This window comes from Prinia subflava, chromosome 6, assembly GCF_021018805.1.
Source record: "Prinia subflava isolate CZ2003 ecotype Zambia chromosome 6, Cam_Psub_1.2, whole genome shotgun sequence".
Classification (NCBI taxonomy): Eukaryota; Metazoa; Chordata; class Aves; order Passeriformes; family Cisticolidae; genus Prinia; species Prinia subflava.
The window spans coordinates 11,902,209-11,927,258 of NC_086252.1; the positions used below are offsets into that span (position 1 = coordinate 11,902,209).

A 25,050-nucleotide genomic window follows, 5' to 3' on the forward strand; every position below is an offset into this window, starting at 1 on the left:
AAGTATAAAGAACTATTTATAGATAATTTAAGAACCAAACATTTATTGAGGAAACTTTAATCAAACTAAATGAAAGTCATTCAGTCTGAGAAAGGAAATATGTCAAGTGACCTAGACACCCTATCAGAAATATCAGCTCAGAATCTGAGTTGTCAAATGCATTTGCCCATATGCAAAATACTCATCATAAACAAATGCCCATAGCTATTTGATTAACAGTTCTGAATACTAAGCTATAAAAAGTAAATTGCTCACAACATGGCAAGAGAGGGAACAGCTAAATTCCTTTCTCAAAATTGCAGCTTTGCCATCTGTATATCTTGATTATTATTCTCTTTAGTCTTCTTTCAGCAAAATTTGGGAGCTCCAAATTGCTCAGTACAAATTTAATCGAGTCCTTTTCAGTGAAAGTGAAAGATGCTGTTATAGAACTTCTAAAGTTTGAGCCATACCATGCTGCAAGAGACAGAATAGCTCCTCCCGTGGTTTATAACATCAGTGTGTTTTCAGTGAGAGGTCCCACAGCAGCTCAGTCTCAGCTGCTGCTGCCCCACACATTTCACCATCCCAAGAAACGTACTCAATTGTAATGGAGAAAACTAACCAACAAAAGAGGGACTAATCTTGAGCAGAATGAGGCTCTAATCACACAAAGGCCAGGAGCACTGGCAGAAAAGGGTGAAATAATGGAGACAGGAGCACAGGACTACACCAGGTTTTTGTATTGCTAAGGAACTGCATCCTGCAGTAGAAACTGCAAGAATAGAAGCAATTTTTGGTGACTTCAATTCTGACAATGCAGCTTTAGAGAAAACCACACGGGTCAGGGTACTGAGAAAAGTACTGGAACAGTTAACAGCATACACTGAGGGTGAGTGTAACCACTCCCTTCGCTTTTCTTTGTATATTTGATTAAGCTAGGGAATAAGAGGGTAAAAGCCAGGCTCTGCTTCCTTTACTGAAGAGGCAGAAAAGCTTAAGTACTCAGAAGATCACAGCAACAGATTGTGCTTCTGGTCAGGTTAGTTTTAGAAGAGATTAATAACCAATTAACCAACCTTGCTTCAAGAAAAAATTGAAAGATGACGGAGATTAACATATCCTTCAAACAAGACAACTTTTATGCATGAAGTAGATTCAGAAAATGTAGCACTATCAGAAGGGACCAGCCCTTTAACAAATTATATTATTAGAAATGTAGTTGTACATCAAATGTAATAAATAAAAAGCTCCTCTGCTCTTCCGTCACACTTCAATTTCATTTCCTCTGAGAATTGAACTATCCTGCATGTTACTTCTAGAATAAGAATGTCTGACACAAAATGCATCCAGCCCTTGAAGTTAGGGTGATATAACTCTTGAGATCAGCCAAGTGGTAAGAGCTTTGACAATACTCAAAGTCTCCCTGTAAGCTGTTCATATGAATTATGCTGCTTTTCACTCACTTCATCCCAAGTTGTCAAAAAGCACATATCAGCCTTTGTTCATCTGTGTTAGCTTGTTAACTATTAAACACATGGAGATGAAAACCATGAAGTACATGAAGCTGCATAATATTGTTCAAGGCAGTGCTTTTCTAAAAAGCATGATTTCACTAAGAGGTTTATTTGTCCTGAGAAGATTATATTTGCCTCAATGAATTTTGAATTCTGAAGTAAAACTTAGATTCCATAACTTAGATCCATTTTACAACCCTAGCTTTCCAATTTTTCAGATGCTTTTTCATAGACCAGTTTTGGAGCAAACATATCATGCTATATGAGAAGTGCCTGAGTTACCAGACAACAGAATAATATTTGGAAATCCTCCTCCTCAATTAATGCTAGTTAAGCACTCAAGATGACTCCTGAACTTTAAAATTCTTGGTCTACAATTTTGTCATGAGACCCACATTTTTTGTGGCTTGTTCCACAGTGGCTATCCAAGTTTACAGTGGAAAATATGAGTAATGGCTACATTTAAACAGAATGGACTTCAGGAAAAATCCTTGTGTCAGATCTGACAAAACAAAAACAAACTATGAGCCAAAATCAGGTTAGGAAACATGTATCTTACTTTAGCTTTCTTATTTCAAACAACCAAACAAGAAAAAAAGAAAAAAAAGAAAAAAAAGAAAAAAAAAAAAAAAAAAAAAAAAAAAAAAAAAAAAAAAAAAGGAGTTAGTACCCGTGGCACAGAAACAACACTGAAGCAGGTGAGATCAACTGTTGTGAAATGAAAGGAACTGGAGTGCCCCACATGAGGTACAGCATCACAGAGATCATGAGTGGGATCAGTGAATTCTGTGCCTGTGCTGTGGCATGCACTAGCTTTGTCAGATATCAGGGTATGGTGGGAGGCTGCTACATGGCTGCTGCATGGACAAGCTGCACTTGGTGTTTATTTGTCTGCTGAATGCTTGCTAAAAAGTGGCTGCAAAGCGATGTGTTTAACATCAAAATAAACATAACAAGTACACAATAATAGGTTAAACATTCACAACCAAAAGAAACTAAAGTAATCAATAGCGGGATTACTAAAAAGCATAACAGGTACTCAAAGGAAAAGTCAGCAGGATTCCCAGCCATGCTGCAAATCGTATTTTTGTACTACTGGAATCGATACCTACAAATTCAATGAGTCTGCAAGTTTGCTGTACGGATGAAAACAGAGTCATCTTTAACAGTACTTCCATGGAAAATGTAATTTGGGTCATTGTATCCTTGCTAATACAGCAACCAGTTCACCTGACTAACTAATCTCTCTCTGGTTTAGAGGACTGTTGTAGTTTAAATTTTGGGGTCTCCCAGGGGGGGTCCCCCAGGAGACCCCCGGGTCTTTGGGTCGTGGGGTTCCCGAGCTGGCAGGCAAAGAGACTCCAGACGCCGGTGGGGTGCTGATGAGGTGAGGGTTTATTCACTGAGGGAGAGGGGAAGGGAAGGGGAGAGGGGGAAGGGGGAGGGGGAAGGGGGAGAGGGAAGGGGAGCGTCCAGAGGCCTCCAGGGGGAAGGGGGCAAAGAGGGCGAGACCCCTTGCGTTAGCATTCTTATCACAGAGGTTCAAAGGGGCGCGGTAACATTCTCCAGCCAATGAGGTTACAGACACACGATACTGCAGGGAGGTACAGACCTGGGATAAACCATACATTTTCCAGGGGTGAGCCAGAGTAAACCATTTCCATGAAATGCAATTCCACAGAGGACTACTAAAGACAGGATTATTTATAACAAGTTTTTTTCACAGTACATTCAAGAACATCTCCTGCAATAGCTAAATGACAGCAACACAACAGAGTTTGAAAGCAAAACTATATTCTTGCATGTAATCCTAGGCAAATAAGATCTTTTGAAAGAACTTCACGTCATATGGGGCCTACTTTCACAGATATTCCATCCAGAACACAAAGCTTAATTTTTATACAGCAACTTGAATTTGCTGTGCAGCAGAGAATTCAGTACTGCCACATAAACTATAACTAACAAAGGTTCACAAACATCTTCAAAAAGCATGGATTTAAGGCAGACTGACAAGCTTACATTCCACAGAGTAAATCATCAGTGGAGCTTATTTGAAGAAGTTGCAAGATATGATCTCCTGCTTTAGACACCTAGAAGAAATACTAAATTTCTTACAAAGCTCTTACAACTTTTCCTAGCCACTGACCCCAATTCCAAGGCACGAAACCAGTTATGGTTAGTCAAGGCATCCTATTCCTGGTAAGAGCAACAAAAAAATCCTTTTAATATACATACATTTCCATTTTGTTAACTTGCAGTGATGTCCATTTTCTTCTGAAGTATAAGTATTGATAAGAAATGCAAAAATTTTCCTTTAGATTTAACTTGCCATCTTTTTTATCTACCCCATTCCTCTTCCTCTCAGAAAACAAAAACAAAAAAGAAAACTCTAAAGAGTTTGGTTACTTACAAGAGGAAAGCTCATTGTAGGAAAAATATATACCCTGCAATTCAGTTCTGTTGACTGCCTCAGTCACTGGTGAGAGCACCATTCTGTAGACTGATCTGGAAAGAATGATTAAAAAAAGAGGGACACAGTCAGGAATTTAAATGCTCTTGACTACTGACACACTTTGCAAATCTATCTTGAGAAGGTCAGCTAACTTCATTGTGTGAATTTCCAAAAAGATATATTAAGTTCATCCATCTTTAAATAAGATTTTCATCTCACATCTTCAAAGCTGTTCCAAAACGAACTATGCTTTCATTTGATACTAAAGCCAAAAGATTGTCAGATGGGGCAGGTAAATTGTGATATTCTGTGGCAATATGTGACACCACTCTCTAATTAAACCATTGGAATAAAACACAGTAATTAACATGAAATTATTCCAGATTCACACTGTTCATTTGTGCTTCCATGAACACAGCAATTTAGGACTATTTATGTTCATACACTTCACAATTCAATACAGGAAAGCTTTCAATGCCAAGATTTAAAATCCATATGTTTAAGATGCATGATCATACATATATGCATCTTATAAAGTGAGACAGAAATTTCTTTCCTTTACCTAGTGCCTTTCATTAAAGCACACAAAGCTTGCAGTCCTTCAGAGTGATTCCAGCTAGTGCCATCCAAGCAGTCTTCTTTCCATGGTCAGGGGCCAATTCTTTAAAGTACATCTCTGCTGACTGAGGACAGACACGTGGGAGCTATTTTCAAGAACACAGTATTGAAAATGTTCAGTCTTCATGCAAAAATCAGTGCATTAATCTTAAAACTTTCCAGGCCATACATTTGTTCAGTTTTCACATTGTAGGCAAAAAGTGATCTTCCACAGAACCTTCACACCACCTGTCCTGCTGCCTTGGATAGCACTTGCTATCTCCTCTTTGTGAAGAAGATAGCATTTACAATCTCCTCTTTTGAAGCCAGCTCCTGAGTGTCCATAGCCATATTGCACCTCATACATATGAGCTGGCTCCAATACCTATAACCATTAGAAAAACAGATTGATCAGACCAAAAATCCTCACCCGTTCTACCTTTTCTCGTATCTTTATTAAAAAAAATGAAGAGCAGTTCCTAGCTTTTCCAAACCTATCCTGTTGGGAACCCATCTGAGGTTAAGAGTTTTTGGGCTGATACTGCATCCACTTGCCCCATTAGTACTTACGTTCAGTTTCTATTACTTTCTCAAAGTTCCTTGTCTCCAGGTGACTTCTTAATCACAAATATCCAACATGTACAGGCGTCATTTCTTTTATTTTGCTATTTTTTCTGTTCCTTTATTTTGGTGTGTAAAAATGGAAGCCTTTTGCACACACAAAGGTCTTTACTGAAAACAGACAAGATGTCCTTCATTAGTCCCCTTTTATCCACCCACATCAGACTCATTGTCCCTGTTAGAAAATAACACCTAAATAATAATTCATGTTCCAAAGATGGGCCTCTTGGCCTTCCTGTTGAGTGCTCTCCATAAAAGAGCAAGAAAAATGAGCTGATTTCAGAAAGACTAAACTTTCCACTACTCAAAATGGAGCCTAAGAGATAGCTACACAAATTCCTTTCAGCAGCAAGGAACAATTGGCATAACTTTTCTTTGGGCAAGAGCAATAAAATTTATGTATCATTATGTTTAAGAGTGATCAAAACTGAATCCATGCTCAAGATTCTAGCTCCCAAACTTTTGGAGTTACAATTAATGAGCACTTCTCTCTCCAAGTCACCAATGCCTGTTGCTCAAGAATAAAATGTTAAAGTTCAGTCTGCTGGACTCAACTTCACACTGCAGAAAAAAAAGGCAACTATTCCTATGGCTTTGGGACAACAACACATTTAACGAAACTTTCCTAGCTGCATGTAAAATGAAAACATCTTGCTTGTAACATTCCTTTTAGCAAACACTTTAACAAGTGTCTCCAGATTATAATCAAGCTTCTAACTGAAAGAATGCTAACTTCCATTTATATGAAAAATGGGATAAGCCAACCAATTCTAATTGTTCTGTTGTTCACTGCCAACTACATCAAATTCATATTCTTAGTTAAATATATTACAAAATAATTTAAAATATTTCCAACTGTTTACAATATCAATCCAAACCAAAAGACTAGTATATTAGAAGACCAGAGTTTAAGATGAGAGACAGAGTGGAATTATATAGACCCAAAAGTATATACTGAATTTTAATTTGTTCAGTGGTATAATTTGCATATACTTGGAACCTCAGGTGACAGCATTCCTGATTTATTTGCCACAATTCTATTGATAAAGGCCTGTGGTCCTGCATGGCATGCAGTCCTCCCTAGGTTTAGGTGATAGTTCTTTTGTTCTGAGCAGTGGTTTGATCAGAGGTCCTTGTTGGAAGTTCTCTAAGCACTCTCTGGCACTTAACTCCTACTAGGCCCAATTCTATTCTTTTTCTACAAATGACATCTGGCCAAGATCTACAACAGAACCTTTCATGTAATTTTTCTTATTTTTTTCAGCATATGAAGATTGTTTGTCTCTATTTCTTTGCAAAGAATAAATGTCTTTATATGACAGTTTACTTATGCTGGCATTCAGCACCTCCCAATTCTTACAATATGGAAGAAGGAATAATTATTACATGATTCTAGTGATCCATCAGAGACTGATGAATCACAATAATGGTTTTTAATAACTGGCCAGCAATCCAAAGCCAGAATGACCTATGTACATTTTTCAAGTTTTAAAGCTTATCACTACAAATGTGTCTAAAAATGCCAGGAGAAGAATCCTATTATGACAAACTTAATCCGTGCTCCAAAGGGCTGACAATCCACTCATCATTTGTCTGTTCATGAAAACCACAAGTGGTTGTATTTCAGACTGACAATTCTGATCTCTGCCCTAATGCTTGGCCTACTCACTCCTAATAAATCCCACAGAGAAACCCAAAAACTGTTTGCAAATAAGCAACAGTCTGCAAATAAATCAAATTATTTTAGTTAGGCATTCAGTATTGAAATTCTACTAATTTCCTCATGGATAAAGTAAACACAAAGCTTCAAGTGTCCCTGGCAATCCTGCCATTTAAAACAGGCAAAAAAATAGGACAAACCCCCCTCACCGCTGCAAACCATCCAGCTGGTGATCCTGATAGCTACAGAGTACAGTTAACTGATAGTGATGTAAACTCCTTATGCCAGCTTGCTTAAGCACAGAAGCACAAATGCACATAATTAAGATCTGATGTTTGCTTTTTCCTCCGAACACAAATGCAGTATTTGTGTTTGAGCACTGGCAGTAACAACAGTGAACTATGCTATTAATGCCTGATTTAAAAATGTTTGTGGCAGAATCCTGTCTAGAGAAGCAAAAATAAAATGTATTCAGACAAAGCAACAGTGAAAAGTGCATTAAGAAAATTAAAAGCAGTGATTACAGAAGAAAATCATGTATTCTCCTCTTAGAAAGTTATTTATGTATAACATTTCTCAAAATGGATCCGAACACTGCCATTTTCAATAAAAACTAAATTTCTGAGAGGATATATTTTTAAAGTATATGGGAATCCTTGTTTTATTAAAAGGGAGAAATATAGTCCAGTACCCTTCTTGCTTATTTTCCTCAAGCATTTTTCAGGTTAAATAAATTGGTACTAAGTGGTCCAAGAATTTGGAAGCATTTGTGGCTTCATTTATGAACTCAGGTTTAAGAATTTGTATCTTAAAAAAAGTCGCAGAACTGAGGCTTCTTAAGTTCAGTAAGGGACACAATGAAAACTGTCTGCAGCTTAAAGAAGCATTTCACACTAAACTGAGGCATCCATTTGCTAGACAGTCTCCCAACATGATCTCTAGCTCTAAGTCAGTATCTGAAGGTGCATCCTTTCACTGAGGACCCATGGATTTCATCTGTCTGTTGCAAGTGGCTATAGTAGGACCATACGAAATTGTTCTCTCACCCACTCCTGTTGAAATGTTCTGTAGTGATTGCTAATGCTGTATAAAACCAGTCTTGCAGCTTAGTCTTTGTTGTGAGATATGCACACAGAAATATTCTGGTGATTGTTGTTCTGAACTTTTTAGGCCATACAAGGCTGAACACAGGCTGAACAAGAGGCTTTGGAAAACCACGATCCAGGTAGGCAGAAAACATCCACCCTGCTATCGTCTCACTGTGGGGAGGGGTTTTGCAGCCACTTCTGCCAAAGCATCCTGCCAAAATTTGTCAATTAATATTACTATCAGTCACATTGCTTCCACTGATAGATTTAACGAAAACAAGTTTCCCAAGGTGACACCAATCTTGATAATCAGTTAGAGTTCTTTGGTTTGGAGCAACAAGATTTTTTTATTGTTTGTCTGATTTGTGGTTTTAGCTGGTTCTTTTTCCTCAGAAAAACACAAAAAGGTAAGCCCATACCAGCTACAAACGTTGAATGTCACTGAGTATTCTGAAAATGGACTTTTATTCCAAATGCAGCTGAGTAAAATCTGGATAGACTCCTAAGAGAAAAAAACACCATTCTGCACATACATCACAATGCCTTAGAACAACAAGAAGATTAGAGAAGTTTTGTATTACAGGTGGATTTAGCTTCAGGTCAACACAGCCTGCAATGTGCTTTTCAGTCTTAGGTTTCGCATGTACTTGCTTGAGATGAATTAGAGAATCACAGAATGGCTAAAGTTGGAAGGGGCATCCTGGGACATCCAGACCAAGTCACCTCCTGACAGCAGGTTCAGCTTGGGCAGATGGTTCGGGACATTTGAATATCTCCAAGTACAGAGACCTGGCCCAGTGTTTCATCACCCTTACAGGAAAGAAGTATTTCCTTATATTTAAATACAGATTCCTGTACATCAGACAAGAGGGAAATAAGCCTCATCTTCTAATTACAGAAGTTCCTTTGGGGACAAAAGTTCAAAACTCTTTAGGACATAAAAAAAATAGATACCTTCTTAACATATCAAAAGGAGCTTCATTAATTAAAACATGTTATAGGCATCATCTGGAGTTGTACTTACCACTTCTACTTGACTACTTTTGTGCTCTAGAGGAAGATAAAAGTTTGAGATTTGTAGTATATAGTAAATAGCAAAACCTTCAATTCTCCATATTGCACAAGCATATATATAATTTTCTGCCTGCACTTAAAAACAAGTCTTTTGTTAAGCTGAACAGAAGCAGGTGCTGATTAATAATATTTAAATTAGAGATACCTCTACTTACAGCCTTATATGTATTACATGTGCTAAAATTTTCCAAGTCTATCTGCAAATAAAAGGGATATTTCTCATCCACATGAATCCACTGTGACAGGATTATTTGCATTAAGAGCAAGGAAGAATTGACTGATACTGTAAAGTAACAAATATTGCCTGTTACAAACTTTCCATTTTCATTACATATGAGAAAAAATGAAGCTGAAGCATCTGTATGCACTGGATATCATGTGGCTAAGTCTGTCCCTTATTTCATATAAACATATTCTACTTGAATAATATTTTTCTTAGCTCAGCATCCCATAAACAAATGAGCCAGCTCAGAGTCCTGAGCTGATGCAGGGCTCTTCCTAAGAAGACTCTGTTCTCTGACAAACGAGTTATTTCAAGTTGGGGACCTACTTGCCTGCTATTTGTGTAATGTATCATGCAAGCAGCATCTCAAACCACTTTTGGAAGGAAAAACTAGAGGGGATGTGGCATAAATTCCAGAAACCCATGGTGCAAAGATACTGCCTTTGGCCAAATTCTGACCTTATTTTTGTGCATGCAGCAATCCAAGTTAAAAAAAGGAATGGCAGAAGTTAGTCTTATGCTGAATACATTGTAATACACCAAATCCACAAAGCCAGAATATTCTAAAGAAAAGAAAAGGGAAATTGGGATACAAGCACACAAAAGCCAAAATTTCACTGCCAAACCTCAGACTGCACAAATTATCAGGGGGCTGACTTTTGTCCAATTCCTAAGGCAAAAAAAAAAATCCTCTTTTATTACACTCCTAGGGCCACTGTGCATTCTTTTAAATCCCAAGCAGATTTCCTAATTTATATTGACTTACACCAGGCAACACAGAACTTTTTTAAGTCCCAAGTTTTTTGTACACTTAGACAAACTGCAAAGCACAGAAACTTGTCACTGAAGTATGTGTTCCATGAACAGCAGAAGTACTGATGGTTTTGAGGGGGACTCCTGTCCTTTGGTCCTAATTTTTTTATTAAAGTAATTCCAGCCCTTTCTACCCACTGTGTCTTCTGGGCACAGGAACAGGACAGAGACAGCACATGCAGGCTCCAGTGTGCAGAGCCACTACACTGAATTTTCAGCCTATTATGTTCAAACATGCTGTACAAAAGCTGAATTCCCCCCAGCTTCCTTCAGTAGAGGCATTCATTCAAATCATCTTAATCTATTAATTCAGCACTTTTCCCAGTCCTTCCTGATTATTTGCTCTGCAGGTCTTACTCTTCACTTACAGCAGCCAACAGAGACATTGGAAATGACTGATAGAAAGATATTAGAAAGGTAGACAGAATCAAGATTAAACAAAACCAATTTCCACAGGGAAACAGAAAAGAGGAAAAGGTGTTTTAAGCAGTACAGTAGTTCCAAATATTTTATACACTCTGATTTTTTTTAGCATAAAATGCCTGTGTTTTAGCAGCTTCTCCACACAGCTGACATAAAAGAAACATGGATCTACTTTTCAAGCTGAAAAGCTTTTATTCTCACTTTCATACAACTCAGTAAATTGCCCAGAGAGTGATTTATTCTCCGCTATGATCTCCTGAATATCTTATACCCACACAAAAGATGGATGCTGGCAGGCAGAGCTGTCAGTAGGAATTTCAGCAGAAGTAAATTGTTTAGTACTTACAATGCAGCATAATAGCTGTGATTTCATTTGAACTGTTGCCATTAATAAAACTACAAGCCAAGACCTAGGCATTCATTACCGTGCAGCCGTTGGGAATTTCTCTGTGCACACTTCACCACAGATGCAGGTAGCTCAGTCCTGGAAGTGTTACTGTACCTGAAAGAATGATAAGCCAGGCCTGGCACTTTCTCTCACTAGTGAAAGACACAGGTTGCATATCAACTGCTAAGGAGTTTCCCATCAGTATTTAACAGGTGTTTTCACAGCTATTCCGATCCTCTGCCAAAATGCAAACTAGCAATTTCAACGCATATGCATTGAAAAAAGTTTAGGAAAAAAGGAAACCAAAATATAATACATAGATCTGCAAATATGTGGATCTGTACACTGCACATTAGTTAGGCAGGAAGCATGTTTTTCTGCAGCATGTTCTCCTGAAATGTTACAGTTGCTACATATGAACAGGTAGAAATTCAAATACATTAAATACTAGGCTAAAGATATCACATCAGCAGATAGTCATTCTTCACCTAGACTTCTGATGAAGCACCTATTAAAATGCTTTCATTTAAGTGCTATGATTAAAACAAACTACGGATGTTTTCTTGCTCTAAGAAAACGTATACAACAATGTATACCTATGCTGTATATATGCCCTGAATGGAAGCTCAGGATTAGCATACGGGCAATAAAGGCAATGAAACATCACCAACTTCAGAAAAAGGGCTTTGAGTGTAGTAAAGATGACTTTTGCTGTGGTACCCTTTCTACTCAGAAACTGCAGATTTGGCTGCCTCGGACAGGTTAAACTAATGAACCACCCTGCAGGCAGCCCCAAAGCTCAGTATGGAAACTCAGAGACTGAAGAGGTGAATAGGCCATTAGTTCTCTCCAGAGGAATTAGTTTTTATGTGTATGTCTCTCATCACTGCTAATCAACTATGATACTTATTCTTTCTGCCAAACTCTCTGAGATGTATGGTTAGACATCTGCAAAGTCTGAAAAAATACTATACACTTCATTTTCCTGTCCAAGTTACAGAAGGAGTGAAAAAGGAGCGGTGAACTTCACATGCAGGACAGGCTGTTTTACTGGCAACTCAGAGGTCAGCTCATGATAGATCTGGTGAATGAAAACTGTGAGGGCTGCTGTGGGGAATGAAGAGCAGATGTGGTAAGAGGAGCAGAATGTAAAAAAGAAATGGTCTTTCCTTTTGCAATAATGGAGAATATAGCAATTAAAGAATAAGGAAATAGAAGAATGGAGACACGAGGCATCACAGAGAAAAGGACAAACATGAAGGCTAACAAAGGCCTCTCAAAAATACAGTATTTTGTGCCTCCACTGGGTGATATGTGTAAGAACTAACACACTGTATTGAAACTACTTACATATTGCAATAGCCACGTGACAAAGACTGGAAGCAAACTCAGAGCATTCAGTCTCCATTAAAATTTATAATATGCCACAGAAGATTCCTTGGAACTTTTTGAGAGTAAGAATAAATTGGTGCTTTGTATTTTAGTGGGAAAACCAGACCATGTACACCATTATTTCTTATAATAAAAAGAAAGTTCATTTCAAATGTTTTTCATGGTGTGTGTCTGAATTCTGACTAAGACATGGACTAATTTCCATGCTCTCCCAATAAGGCTCATGTAGCTCATTTTGTGTGAAGAGGAAAGCCTGTCTAAAACCTGATGTATTAGTTACAGTGACCTGGTACCAGTTGCATCATGAGCAGACTATGGTTAAATGAGTATTTCTGGGCAGAAGTACCAGCATCCCTTTGGTTACCATAGCTGTACCCACAGGGTGAGTAATGCCTGTAAACCCTTCTGGGCAAGCCAATCTCTCATCTGCAGAAACCACTGGAGAGAATATAGGCCACAAGAGAAGAGCACAGATGGCTTTTTCACCGTACTGATAGTAATTATTCATGTTTCTCAACAATAATTACTGACATAAAAACTACCTTTTGTCCAACCACTTCTCTTCAGTGGATCCCTGATTCGTCACTAAGCTACAATAATCATAATAGAGCTGTGCCCGTGCAAGCAAACCTTAGCAATCAAGGTCCAAATATCCAGATTTTTGGAGCACAAACATTATGCTCTATTTCTGTAGCATTTTTTAAATTATCTGGTTCATATGACAAAAGCAGAGCACTAGTTTCTTCTTATGTGTGTGCATTTAGTAGATCTTACCTAGTATTTCTTCAGCACAGTACCCAACAGCGAACAGAAGTGAGAAGGCTCCATTAGCCCACCTAATTAAGTTTTAGTGTCAGCATGGACCTGAACTGTGCAAGATTGGACTGAGAAAGCCTGTCTACATGAACTGAAATAAACAGTTGAATGAAGGAACTAGCAAGTTTTTTTCCTGATTTTGCTTCATTAGCAGAAGCATTGTGAAAGTTTCCACTCAGATCACAGCCTTAGGGCATGCTCACAGAGAAAAATCTAGAAAACATTCTACAACAATATCTCTAAAATTCAAACCAGGAGAAAGAGGATGTGCTTGGGAAAATTCCAAAATAAACACCTGAATGTTTCTGGCTGCTCTGATACCGACTTTTCAAATCGCGCCGCACAGCGCCATCTTGTGGTGATCAAAAATTGGATTTTTTCCTAGTCTTTGAGAAATAAGTTCGAACCATCTCAAAGATAATTTTCATACAAAAAACTCAGTAGTGTTAAGCTTTTAAAAAGCTACTTTAATAAAAAACCTATAAAACTTTAATCACCAAAAAATAACTAATCTCTGCTATTCCTATAAATATGCAAAGTAAAAAAAAGCTTTAAAATGTCTTTCTCCTTTAATCAAGAGGGCTACACATTAGCCTTGTTCTGATTTCTGCAGCTGAAGAAAAATATGTATTTCTTATACATCAGACAGTGAAATCTTAGGTATGTATCACAACACAACTTCCTTCTGTGCTTCTGAGGGGACCCTCAATGACAGGGAGCAGCTGCTCTCTCTGGAAGAGCATTTGGAGGAGCTCTGGAATGCAAGAACTGTTGGCCTCTTAGCAGGAGCCCAAAGACAAACTCGGTGTGCCGAACAGACCACGAGCACACCACAGCTCGAACCGAACCTCCCCGGGCAGTCCACACAAAAACATGCAAACCTGAACCTACACTTCAAAAATTAAGTCACACTAAAGTATTCTGCTGGTTTCTAGCTTGCTACACTAACAAATAACCTTAATGACACCATATTTCCTTTAACTTGTTGAGTTTTCCAACAAAAAGAAACCAGTCAATAGTTTGATTACTTGACTAAGCAATTAACGTTCAATTAACTCTCCGTTCCTGAGTGGCTCAGCTAACGGGAGACAGGCTTGGTATTTGGTAGTTTTCTAGGTTTCCATACAAGTGTTTTTAAGTAGAATGGGAAAATAAAATAAAGGAATAAATATGTGAAATGTCAGAATTCTAGGAAAAGGAACCGTGAATGCCTAGAAATAAACTAAAGCCTATGTTTTCTTGCTTTGTTTGTCATGTAAAATACAGAGTTCTCACCAGTACACGTAAAAGCTTTTCTTCCAATGCAGCAGAACTAGTGTAACCAAAGCTACTATTGCAAAGTTACTTTTTTTTTTTTTTTAGTACACCTTCAGCAGCCAAGAAGACACATACCCTCCGGTTTGGAAATTACCTGCTCCACATGGAGCGCTAGCTCCCTCCTACTACTGTAACTCCGACAGCCGCCCACTGCGGGCTTGCGCTGCCCTGTCAGCTCAGCTCAGCCCGGCCCGCGGCTGCTCGGGCCCGCTCCCCTCAGCACTTGCGGCTCGGGCCCGCTCTCCTCAGCACTTGCGGCTCGGGCCCGCTCTCCTCAGCACTTGCGGCTCGGGCCCGCTCTCCTCAGCACTTGCGGCTCGGGCCCGCTCCCCTCAGCATCTGCGGCTCGGGCCCGCTCCCCTCAGCATCTGCGGCTCGGGCCCGCTCCCCTCAGCATCTGCGGCTCGGGCCCGCTCCCCTCAGCATCTGCGGCTCGGGCCCGCTCCCCTCAGCATCTGCGGCTCGGGCCCGCTCCCCTCAGCATCTGCGGCTCGGGCCCGCTCCCCTCAGCATCTGCGGCTCGGGCCCGCTCCCCTCAGCATCTGCGGCTCGGGCCCGCTCCCCTCAGCATCTGCGGCTCGGGCCCGCTCCCCTCAGCATCTGCGGCTCGGGCCCGCCCGAGGGCGGCGCGAGCGCACCTGCTCGCGCGCGGCCCCACGCGCTTCCCGCCGCCGTTTGAACAGCCGCGTGACGTTATCGCGGGGCGGGCGCACGTGAGACGCCCCCTGCCGGGTCCCCCTCGCAGGGGCTGCGGGCGGGGCCAGGGGCGGGGCCTGGGGGCGGGTCGGCGCGCAGGCGCGGCGCGCAGGCGGGCGGTGCGCGGAGCGCGGAGCGGCTCCCATGAGCCGGCGCTGCCGCTCGGCCGCCGCCGCGCTGCTGCGGGGGCTCGCCGGCCCCGCCGCGCTGTGCCTGGGCAGCGCCATGAGCCTCTGCGGGGCGCCGGCCGCCTGCGCCGCGGGGCCTGCGGGCGGCGGCGGGGGGCTCTCCGCGGCGCGGCTCAGCCTACCGTGGCTGCGGCTGCCCGAGGTGCCGGGCGCCGAGCCGCACCGCACCAACGAGCTGCTGCTGCTGCCGCCGCCGGCCCCGCGCGGCCCGGCCCCGTCGCCGCAGCACCACGTCGTGTACTTCCCGGGGGACGTGCAGGTACGGCGGGCGGGTGCGGGCGGTGGGGCCCGGCGGCGGAGCGGCCGCAGGGCGGGAGAGCGGCGGCCGAGGGACGCGTCCGCGGGAGGGCTGTGCGGGTGGGCTGTGCCGGCTCTCACCGCGGCCATCGCCGCATCTCGCTGCCCCGCACGGTCGGGCACAGGGAGCGGGCACGGGCCGTCCGCAAACCTGAGCTGGAGCAGGAGTGGAGGGGAGGAGAGTCGTCTTCACAGCATCACTTAGGTTGGAGATCATTGAGTCCAGCCTATGACCAAAAGCACCACGTCGATTAGACCCTGGCGTTGTCATGTCCATCCAGTCTTTCCTTGAACACCTCCAGGAACGGTGACTCCACCACCTCATGGGCAATCCATTCTAGTATCTAATCACCCTTTCTGTGAATGGTGCTTCCTAATGTCCACCCTATACTTCCCCTGGCACAATCTAATGCCCTTTTGTCGCCCGGGAGAAGAGACCGACCCCCCTCTGGCTACAGCTCCTTTCAGGGACTTGTAGAGGGCGATAAGGGCTCCCCCTGAGCCTGCTCCAGGCTGGACACCCTCGGCTGCTCCTCACAGGACTTGTGCTCCAGCCCCTTCAGCAGCTCCACTGCCCTTCTCTGGGCTCACTCCAGCCCTACAGCACTGCCTGAGGGTGACATCTGTGACAGGGATGGCAGCGTCTCAAAGCGTGGCAGGGAGAGTCAGTGGAGACAAGGCAAGGAAACCTTTAGGTGCCCGGTTGTCCCCTGCAGGCAGAGCCCCGTGTCTCTGTATGGACATCCCAGACACTGTCCTTGGGGAACTCCACAGGCACTGATGCTTTCACAGCCTGTCCTGAGGAGGCACTTGTGGTCTCTTGAGTTGGCAAGAAATTGCAGAGACCCTGAAATGCTGTCTCCGAGTGTGTGGTTGACCTCTTTAACATAACATGCTCTGGTAGCTAACTAATCTCAGTTGTCATTACTGCTTCTCAAAAGCTGGGGTAGTGCCTTCTTCGAGGGAAAAGGTTTTCCCTTCTGTCAGGTAAAGACGCAGAATTTAGTATGTTTTTATTGTAATGGGATTGAGATGGCCTACAAAGACTTGTCTGATTGCCGTTCTTGCATATAGCATCATTATTCATTAGGAAAATAAATGAACTAGTATTCTTTGCCATTAAGTTTTCTGATATGAGGTTCGTTCATGACTTGGGGGTTAATTTCTTTCCATTTATGCCCTCTGTGGATGTGAATAAGGCAATAAAAATTTCCTACAGCTGCATGAGAGGGGATAGTTTTGTTTCTGTATAAAATCCAGAAAACCTGCTACAAAGTTTTAAGTGTGTTTTTGTTGTGTAGTAAGATAATCAGTATTTCTGTAGATAGAGATAATACAGCAAAATTATGTATTCTGTGTCATACTAAGTTGAATAATATTTTTCCTTTTGTGTGAAATCAACAAAAACTATGAATATTTTTATGTGCTGATTTTATTGTATTGATCTTGGAGGTGTTAAAAATATTAAAGTAAGCAAATTGAAACATACCAGTTTCTTTAATGCGTTCCTTGTTCTGCAGACCTAAAAAGTGAGAGCCTCTAATGCATGTTTTTCTTTTACAGTCCTTTCTTATAAATATGAGTACATTGCAGCTGAATCTTTTCACAATGTAGTAATGCATCTTTTCTATTTTTATTTTTAATTTTTCAGAACTATCATGACGTCATGTCTTGCCACCCAGAAAACTTTCAGTGGGAGCACTGGAGTTTTGAAAATGTTGCCACAATACTTGCTCGCCGGTTCCCTAATAGCTTTATTTGGGTCATAAAGTGTTCTCGAATGCACCTGCACAAATTCAGCTGTTATGACAATTTTGTGACAAGTAACATGTTTGGAGCACCAGAGCACAGCACTGACTTTGGAGCTTTCAAGCATCTCCATGCTTTGCTAGTTAATGCATTCAGACTCTCTCAGAATATTCTGCTGTCCCAGAAAAGTGTGCATGGTGTCAGCAAGGATGCAAAAATAGCTGCTTGTAAATCACAGCAGCAGTCTGTTCCAACAACAAATGGCTGCTCATCCAAAGAAAGGGAGAGAGATTGTGAATGCTCCAATAATTCTGCTGTGAACTTCATGGTACCGTCTGCTGTAGGTGCAGCATCGTTTACTGTGATTGGCTTCAGTAAAGGTTGTGTGGTTTTGAACCAGCTGCTTTATGAACTGAAGGAAGCCAGAAAAGACAAGGACACAGATGCCTTCTTAAAAAACATAAAAGCAATTTACTGGCTGGATGGTGGTCACTCGGGAGGAAGCAATACTTGGGTTACTCACCCTGAAATGCTGAAAGAACTTGCAGAGACAGGAATTGAAGTTCATGCTCATGTGACACCATACCAAGTGTTTGACACCATGAGGTCATGGATTGGGAGAGAGCATGAGAGATTTGTACAGACACTTGAAGAATTTGGTGTGAAAATAAATGATCAACTGCATTTTGCTGATGAAGTTCCCTCCTTAGACAACCATTTCAGAGTTCATGAAGTATTTTGAGACTGTATGTACATGAACAGTACATTCTTTGTAGAAGCTCTTTTAACACTGTAAATGTTGTCATCTAGATTTTCAGCTTTGAGCAGATGCTTTCTAAACAGAATACTAAATCAGTTCTGTGTTGCTAATAGATACTATATATAAATTTCTGTAGCTTAAAATAGGCATACTGGGACCCCATAACAGATGTTTTTTGATTCCTGGAAAAAAAGTGTTATGAAGAACAATCCTATACATGGTTTTTTGTTAAATGTGAATGTTTATTCTTAAACTGTTGGCAGAATTTTTAGTCCTGGATGTCTAATATCATATACTACATTTAATGGGACTTTAAAGTACTTGAGAATTTCTGATGTGTAGATTCTTCAGTTCAGTGGCTTCCAGAGCTAAAACTATTGAACTTTGTCAATAACAGATGTAAGGTTAGTTTTTTGGCTTAAGGAAATTGATTGTAAGAAGAATGTTAGTTATATATTTTGCTGAAACCTGTTTTATTAGGTAATTAAATGTACCAGTTTTGTAACATTTCTCCTGTTTGAAACAAAGTCACAAATACCTTTGGAATAACAGTGCCAATGCATTTCTCTTCCGTATGTGCGCCTTGCCATTTCTGTCACTCTGAAGCCTGGTTAATTAATTGTGTGGTATCTGCTAGTGAACAGCCATTTCACCTGGGGGCTTGAAAATTTTGATGTACCTATGTTGAGTAACCAAGAATGTTGATTAGGGTGTAGCTTGTTCCTTTTCAACATACCTTGCTGTTGCTTTGCTAACTTCTGTAAGGACCAGCAGTAGAACCTTTATTATCACATCAAGAGGTGACTTCCCTGCCTTGGGGTGGCAAGATTTTTCTTTGTAATTGCTGCATTGATGTTGCTCTAAATGGAGCCATAAGCACATAGTCTATTACAAGTTGCATTAAAAGAATTCAGATTGTGTTGACTGTAGATCTTTCAAAATCCCTCAGTTTTAAAATCTTTTATCTCCCTTAAATGTACTGCAGTAGTTGCTTCTTGAGCCATCCAAAAATCTTATTTTTGGAGCCTAATTTTTCCTACAGAGAAACAAACAAACAAACAAACCCCAACAAAATCTAATTAAATAGAAAGCCAGCCAGATTTGATATAAAAGATGTAATCTGGTTCAGACACCAAACCTGAGTGTTCATAAAAAAGAAATATTGAAAGATGGACAATGATGGTGTTAATGGAACTTTTCTACTGCAAGTTGCAAGTAACTTCCCATTTATCTACAAAGCTTAGACTCATTCTTAAAGACAGCTGCAGCTATTAACAGTGAACCAGTAACTCCAAATGGTTTTGGATTTCCTGGAAGTATAGGAATACAAAAGCAAGTTAACAGAACACTGTGAAGGTTACACAAACAATTGTGGCTAAGTTCTGAAAAACAGCATTTCATTCTACTTTGGTTCTGTGTTTGATGGCTTAGTGACATCTCTGCCCTGCTCCTTGTTTCCTGAGACTCTTACACAGCGGAAGTCCTGGGTGCTCTTTCTTGTGTTGGCCTCATTAAAACCTACAAGGTTCCCTGTAGACAACTTTTGGTAGAAATTGTGCACATCAGTGATCACTGAACAATGAGAAAACTGTGTTGTACTCCTAAGAAAATTTTCTTAACTCTCAAAATATTCAGGATGATAGAAAGGATTATGCAGGACTATGCACCTTACAATTTGAAAGAGAACTCTATCACTAATAATTAGATGATTGTACCTAGTTCATCAAAAGAAATCTACTTTAATTGGTGGAGAAAAGTGCAACATGCAAACAAACTCTAAAAAGCCTGAAATTTAGTTCCATCTGCTCTTTTATTTTAGGCTGTTCTTGGAGATTTAGTTCAATCCTATTTATTGATTACCATCTTAATAGGCTTATGGCAACTTTTTCATGTGTTTCAAGGAACATTTTTCCCCTTTTTGGTCCATTTGATAACATTTGCAGCATATGTGAGGACCTTTTTCTGTAAATATGTGTCAACTAAAGAAGTGGTTTTAGAATGCCTGTAAATGGCTTGAAATATATTTAGCCATCCACTTATAAAATTTTGAAAAGTAAACCAACAAAACCCCCAGAACATTCTATTGCTTTTGCTGCCTCAGTTTCAGGCTGACTAGGCTAAGTTGGGTGTGCTAACACTTGCCCAATCCAATAACACTGCAGATCAGAGACCAATTTCTAAACAATGCTGTGCCTGCCAAAACAACAGGACTACGTTGTTGCAAGCTTTTGGAAATAGCTATTAAAATATTGACATTGTCTTCAAAGGTTTCTGGATGGCTGTCCTATGAAAATAATACTAACCTGTTTGATGGAGGCTGCCTACAATAACTGCTCAATGGGCTCAAGTGTTGCTGCATTACTTTGAAGAATAGGCACTTTGTTGTAAAACTAATCTTGTTATGAGACCTCGTGTTGTGGAGGGAAAACTGACTGGTTGTTTTTCATTCTTTAAACAGCTGTAGTACTCTGTTGGAATGTGTCTCTGTCATTCACTACAATGGATGCTAAAAATAGATTTTGAAAACTATGTAGAAAATAAACTATTTTTAATGGGTGAAACCACTTTGATGTGAGTATAAAACCATTAAACAAGGAATGTGCAGTTTTGTGGATTAAGCTTTGTCAGGTGTTTGTGGAGACCTAGTTTAAAAAATCAGATTTATCTGATAAGTTTTCTTCAAGGAAGCTTTGTATTTGTGTAGTCGGCATCCATAATTTTAAAACAGCTTACTGGCATCTCACAAACACAGGAGATCTGGCATGAAGCAGCCATGGCTGGGACATTTCTGTGTTAGGATGAAATGGGTGATTGTTTGCATGCCCATTTTTCAACATTAACTATAAAGGCAGTTTTTAATAAGCTTAGATCTGAATGCCTAAAGTCAGGTGGCTCTCCTTATGTTTTTTAATGAAGTGAGCAACATTACACAGTCCTTAGTACGACCTAGTAATGACTGGTGTTCTTTGTATTACATGCTTGTTTCTGGTACAGTAGACAAGACATTCTTCAGATTTTGAGACATACTAACATGTTCTAAACTGTGACTCATAAATTCTTTTAAAGCAAGGCGTGATTCTGTGAAATTGTCCAGATGATTAAAATTACTTTATTTTGTGTGAATCTAAAATGCTAGAAAGTTTGGTAAACTTCTTCCCATCTGGGACTGATGTAATCACATCTCTGCAAATGCTGATGCATTGATCAGTATTGGCCCCTAATTTCGGAAGATGATTAAGGGTCCCATCTTTAACATGTGGCTGAAAGGAGCAATTTTCTCTATCCTCCCATTGATAAAATCCTACTGCCTCCCTGCACAAGCACTTTTATTGTAAGCTGTTCTGTTTTTCTAAACAAACATGATAGAGGAAAGTAACAGCAGTGCTATATATTTAAATAGTCATATAAATGATTTTAAATAAGACTGCTAAGTCAGTTCAGGAGTTAGGCTGTTATAACTGTGGATATGCACAGATAAAAATGATTGTGCATGAGCATGCACTCAGCTTTTCCTGGAGATTCTTTTTGAGCTGTAATAGTTACTTCATCTTTGCACATAACCAATATTTTTTGTCCTGCACACACTGAAATTTGAAGCACTGAGGTTAATTGTGTACCCACTCATTTACCTTGAATGCTTATTTTAAATTACATGAGGTCTTACCAGTTAATACAAGAAAGAATTTATTAACAATGAAAATTTTGGGATGTGTGTGCTCTGTTGTGAGTGACACTTTTAGGTACATTGCAGCCTAGCAGAATCCACACACAGAGGAATGTGTCTGGTGCCCTTGTGCAATACAGAAGCAAAGGCAGGTGTCTCAAGACTGCAATCCATAACAGACAGCCTCTTTAAATCACCTTCAAAGTTACTTCACAAATCTTACATTGAAATCTCATGTCATTTTTGTAAGGGTGGTAGATTAATAAAGTTTAACTTTTAATGATCATAACCTGATGAAAATTTAGACACATTTGAATATTGCAGATGGAGATCCTAAGACCAAAGCTGGCTTTCTGTTCGTGTTGTTGATCTCTTAACTCTGTTCAGATGCAGGGTGACTGTTTTTAACTGGAATAAAGTAACATGAAGTCATTAAGCCAGTAATGCAAGATCACATAACGCCTTTGTATCAGACAGGCACTGCCTCTTCCAGTGCCAGACATACTGTTCCTGACTAACTTCATTCTGTTGGTATTAACAGCGCAATTCACTCCTCCTGCTGACAAAAAACCCCACTTGCACTGGATTAGCTGTTCCACATCACCCTGGAAACCATGGAAGGCTGATTCAGGCAGTCATTTTGGATAAAGTATAGTGTGGGTTTATAAGGTAATGATGGTTTTGTCGTTTCCTGTCATTAGGGCTTGATTACATGTTTCCAAGTGACCCAAGAAGTGTCAAATTCTACTTAAGCAAATGACCACAAAAGCAACTGTAATAAAAAAGGGAAAAATAAATTATCTGGTTCTAATTCATGTGTATAAACACCTTGTGTATTTGAAAGGGAACGGAGTGCCATTACTTCAAGGTTGAGAATAAATTTTCTTTCTTTCATTTGGCTCTCAAAAGAACACTTTCAGTCATGATTGCTAGTTCCTTTTGTTAGACTTGGCACTTCAGAGCCGAGTTGTTTCTAAAGAAAGCACTGCTGCAAGACGTAAAAAACAGTCAGGAGACACAGCAGTGCTGAAGGGCAGGACAAGGCTCTTCTCCCACACCAGCGTTTACGCTCTGAGCAATACTCCTAAGCCTGGGTGTCAGACAAAGCTGTTGTATCCCTTGCAGACCATGTGCTTCGCTCTTCTTTCCCACTCCCCAGCATGAGAAATACATTAGGGTTTTGTGGTGGGGGTTTAAAGAAACTCATGTCCTGCTTGACAGCTGAAGTATAAATGTTTTCACAGCAGAAATTGTCCATTGCTATGATCTGTGTTATTGCTGCAAGCTGCAGCTTCTGAGCATTTTTGTACGAACACGGCACTGCACGTGGAGCTGCGTGTTTGACATGGCTGAGCAGGTCTGCTAATGGCTTCAGTCTGTGACAAGGAACAGACCTGGACACTTGGAAACAAAGTCATCTGCTCTTGGTGCTCTCAGGACTCGCCACTTAAGAGACTGTTGCTCCCAGAAATTCCTACATGTAGAGTTCAGAATCCATCGCACTGTGGAGTCTAACCCAAAGTAAAATAGGAAATCTTAGTGTACAGCTCCACTGCATACTTGGGTAACTAAGAAAATGTCAAACTTCATGTGTCCTTCAAATAACACCAGAATCTTTGCTTATTGCATGATACCAACTTAGAGAATCACTTGTAAAAGCTACTGTCTCAGAATGTGCATCTTCAACACCTGTATCAGTTGCAAGAAGATACCAGCTTTGGGAAGACACATATTGGTGAGAGGAAAAAAGAATCGAGGGTACACAGGAATTTCTTGGAAGTTGTGAAGTAATGCATATTGGGATCACATCATATGTAGTATCACCTCTACTGTGCTGGAATCATTCTCATCTTAGTCAAGATAGTCTTGTGAAACCAACAGTGTGAATGAGATTAATAGTTTCATCCTGCATATTTTAAAAAAATTACAAATGTATTTTTGATCCTTTATAATCAAGACAAACTATCTCATTAGGCATTTAACTTGACACTTAACCTAGACCCTGTGTAGCTACTGGAGAGGAACATGTTCTAAGTACACCAAATTGTCAGCACAAACACAACAGGCATTTTTAATTATATGTTTAATTGTTTGACAAGAAAAATACTTTGATACCAGTTTTTTCATTTGAATGTTTCCACAGCAAGCACACTAAAAAAATGAAATCTGAAATAATTTGTGATCCTTTATATTTCATATAGCTAAGAATAAATAATTCTGTCCAGGTGTTGACTTGCAATGAATTTCCATTTCAGATGCCTCAGTCACCACATTTTTAGAGTAATTCAAGGTTTGGGGGAAGTCACGTTTAAACTTCTTACATAAAGACATTGTCTTTATGTAACTGTCAACTCATTTTTCAGTCCTGTGCAGTCTGCATCCCCCAAGTCTTATGAATACACTGTTTGAAGTGGTTGCTTTGAATGCTTAAGGTGGTCAGTGTTTATTTTTCTAATACCTGTTAACACAACTTCATCTGTTTTATTGTGGCAAGATCTCTTAACAGACAAATGTCCACAAAATGTCAGAGCCACAAATGGCTCTAATTCTTCGTGTGATTTCAGAAATGGATTTCTAAGTGTGCCTACTTGTAATCTCTTACTATGTTATCTGAAAGTTATTCCTTTAATGCTTTCACCAGTCATTCATCACTTTATTGCCTGCTTCACACCATGTTGCACAGTGGTTACAAAGCATTAACTAACTTAATTTTATTTAAAATTTTATTTAAAACAGTAACTTCAAGATTTTTTTCACTAATCAGATTACGTCCAGATTTTAAAAATACATTTTTAAATGCTTGTATTCTTCTTTTATAGCATTTCAGAACAACTGTTTTAGAAAAGTTACTAAATAACAAATTGAAGAAACCCTTTCAAAGTTAAATAAAGGCTTCATTTTAAAGTTGGTGGCATGAAGACAAAATTTACACTGGAGTGTTGAGGGGGCCTGAGAATACGGAGCTAACACCTCCCTTTTGTGACTGGAAATCCAAGGAATGGCAGAAGGAGGCATCAGCACAGTACTTCTCTGTACCAGTATCTTGAGAAGCTGCTGGCAGTTATAGTTTGAAGTGATGGCTGTGCAGGCACAACGCTGGAACACAGCTTTGTTGAGCCCTGCAGGCTCTCTGAACCTCTCCATTCAGTCCTAACACACAAAGAATATGCTCTGTTCACCTCTGCAATTCAGACTGAGCCCTTGACATTACCAGTGCAACAAAGCCAAGAGGTTACCCCAGCCTAATGGGCAGAGAGATCCTGCCTCAGCAGTATGCACAAGCAATCCTTGTTCCTTTCTGAACAAAATTTTGGGAGACCTATTTGTGATCCCAAA

At 40.3% G+C, this 25,050-nt stretch overlaps 1 protein-coding gene across 1 annotated transcript; it reads left to right on the forward strand.

Annotated features, from left to right (window-relative positions):
• The first annotated feature begins 15,147 nt into the window (after positions 1 to 15,147).
• C6H2orf69 (chromosome 6 C2orf69 homolog) lies at positions 15,148 to 23,222 on the forward strand. Its single transcript, XM_063400233.1, has 2 exons — positions 15,148 to 15,503; positions 17,193 to 23,222. Exons 1-2 carry the CDS (start codon positions 15,201 to 15,203, stop codon positions 18,030 to 18,032), a joined length of 1,143 nt encoding a protein of 380 aa, XP_063256303.1. The 5' UTR covers positions 15,148 to 15,200; the 3' UTR covers positions 18,033 to 23,222.
• Positions 23,223 to 25,050: the final 1,828 nt, after the last annotated feature.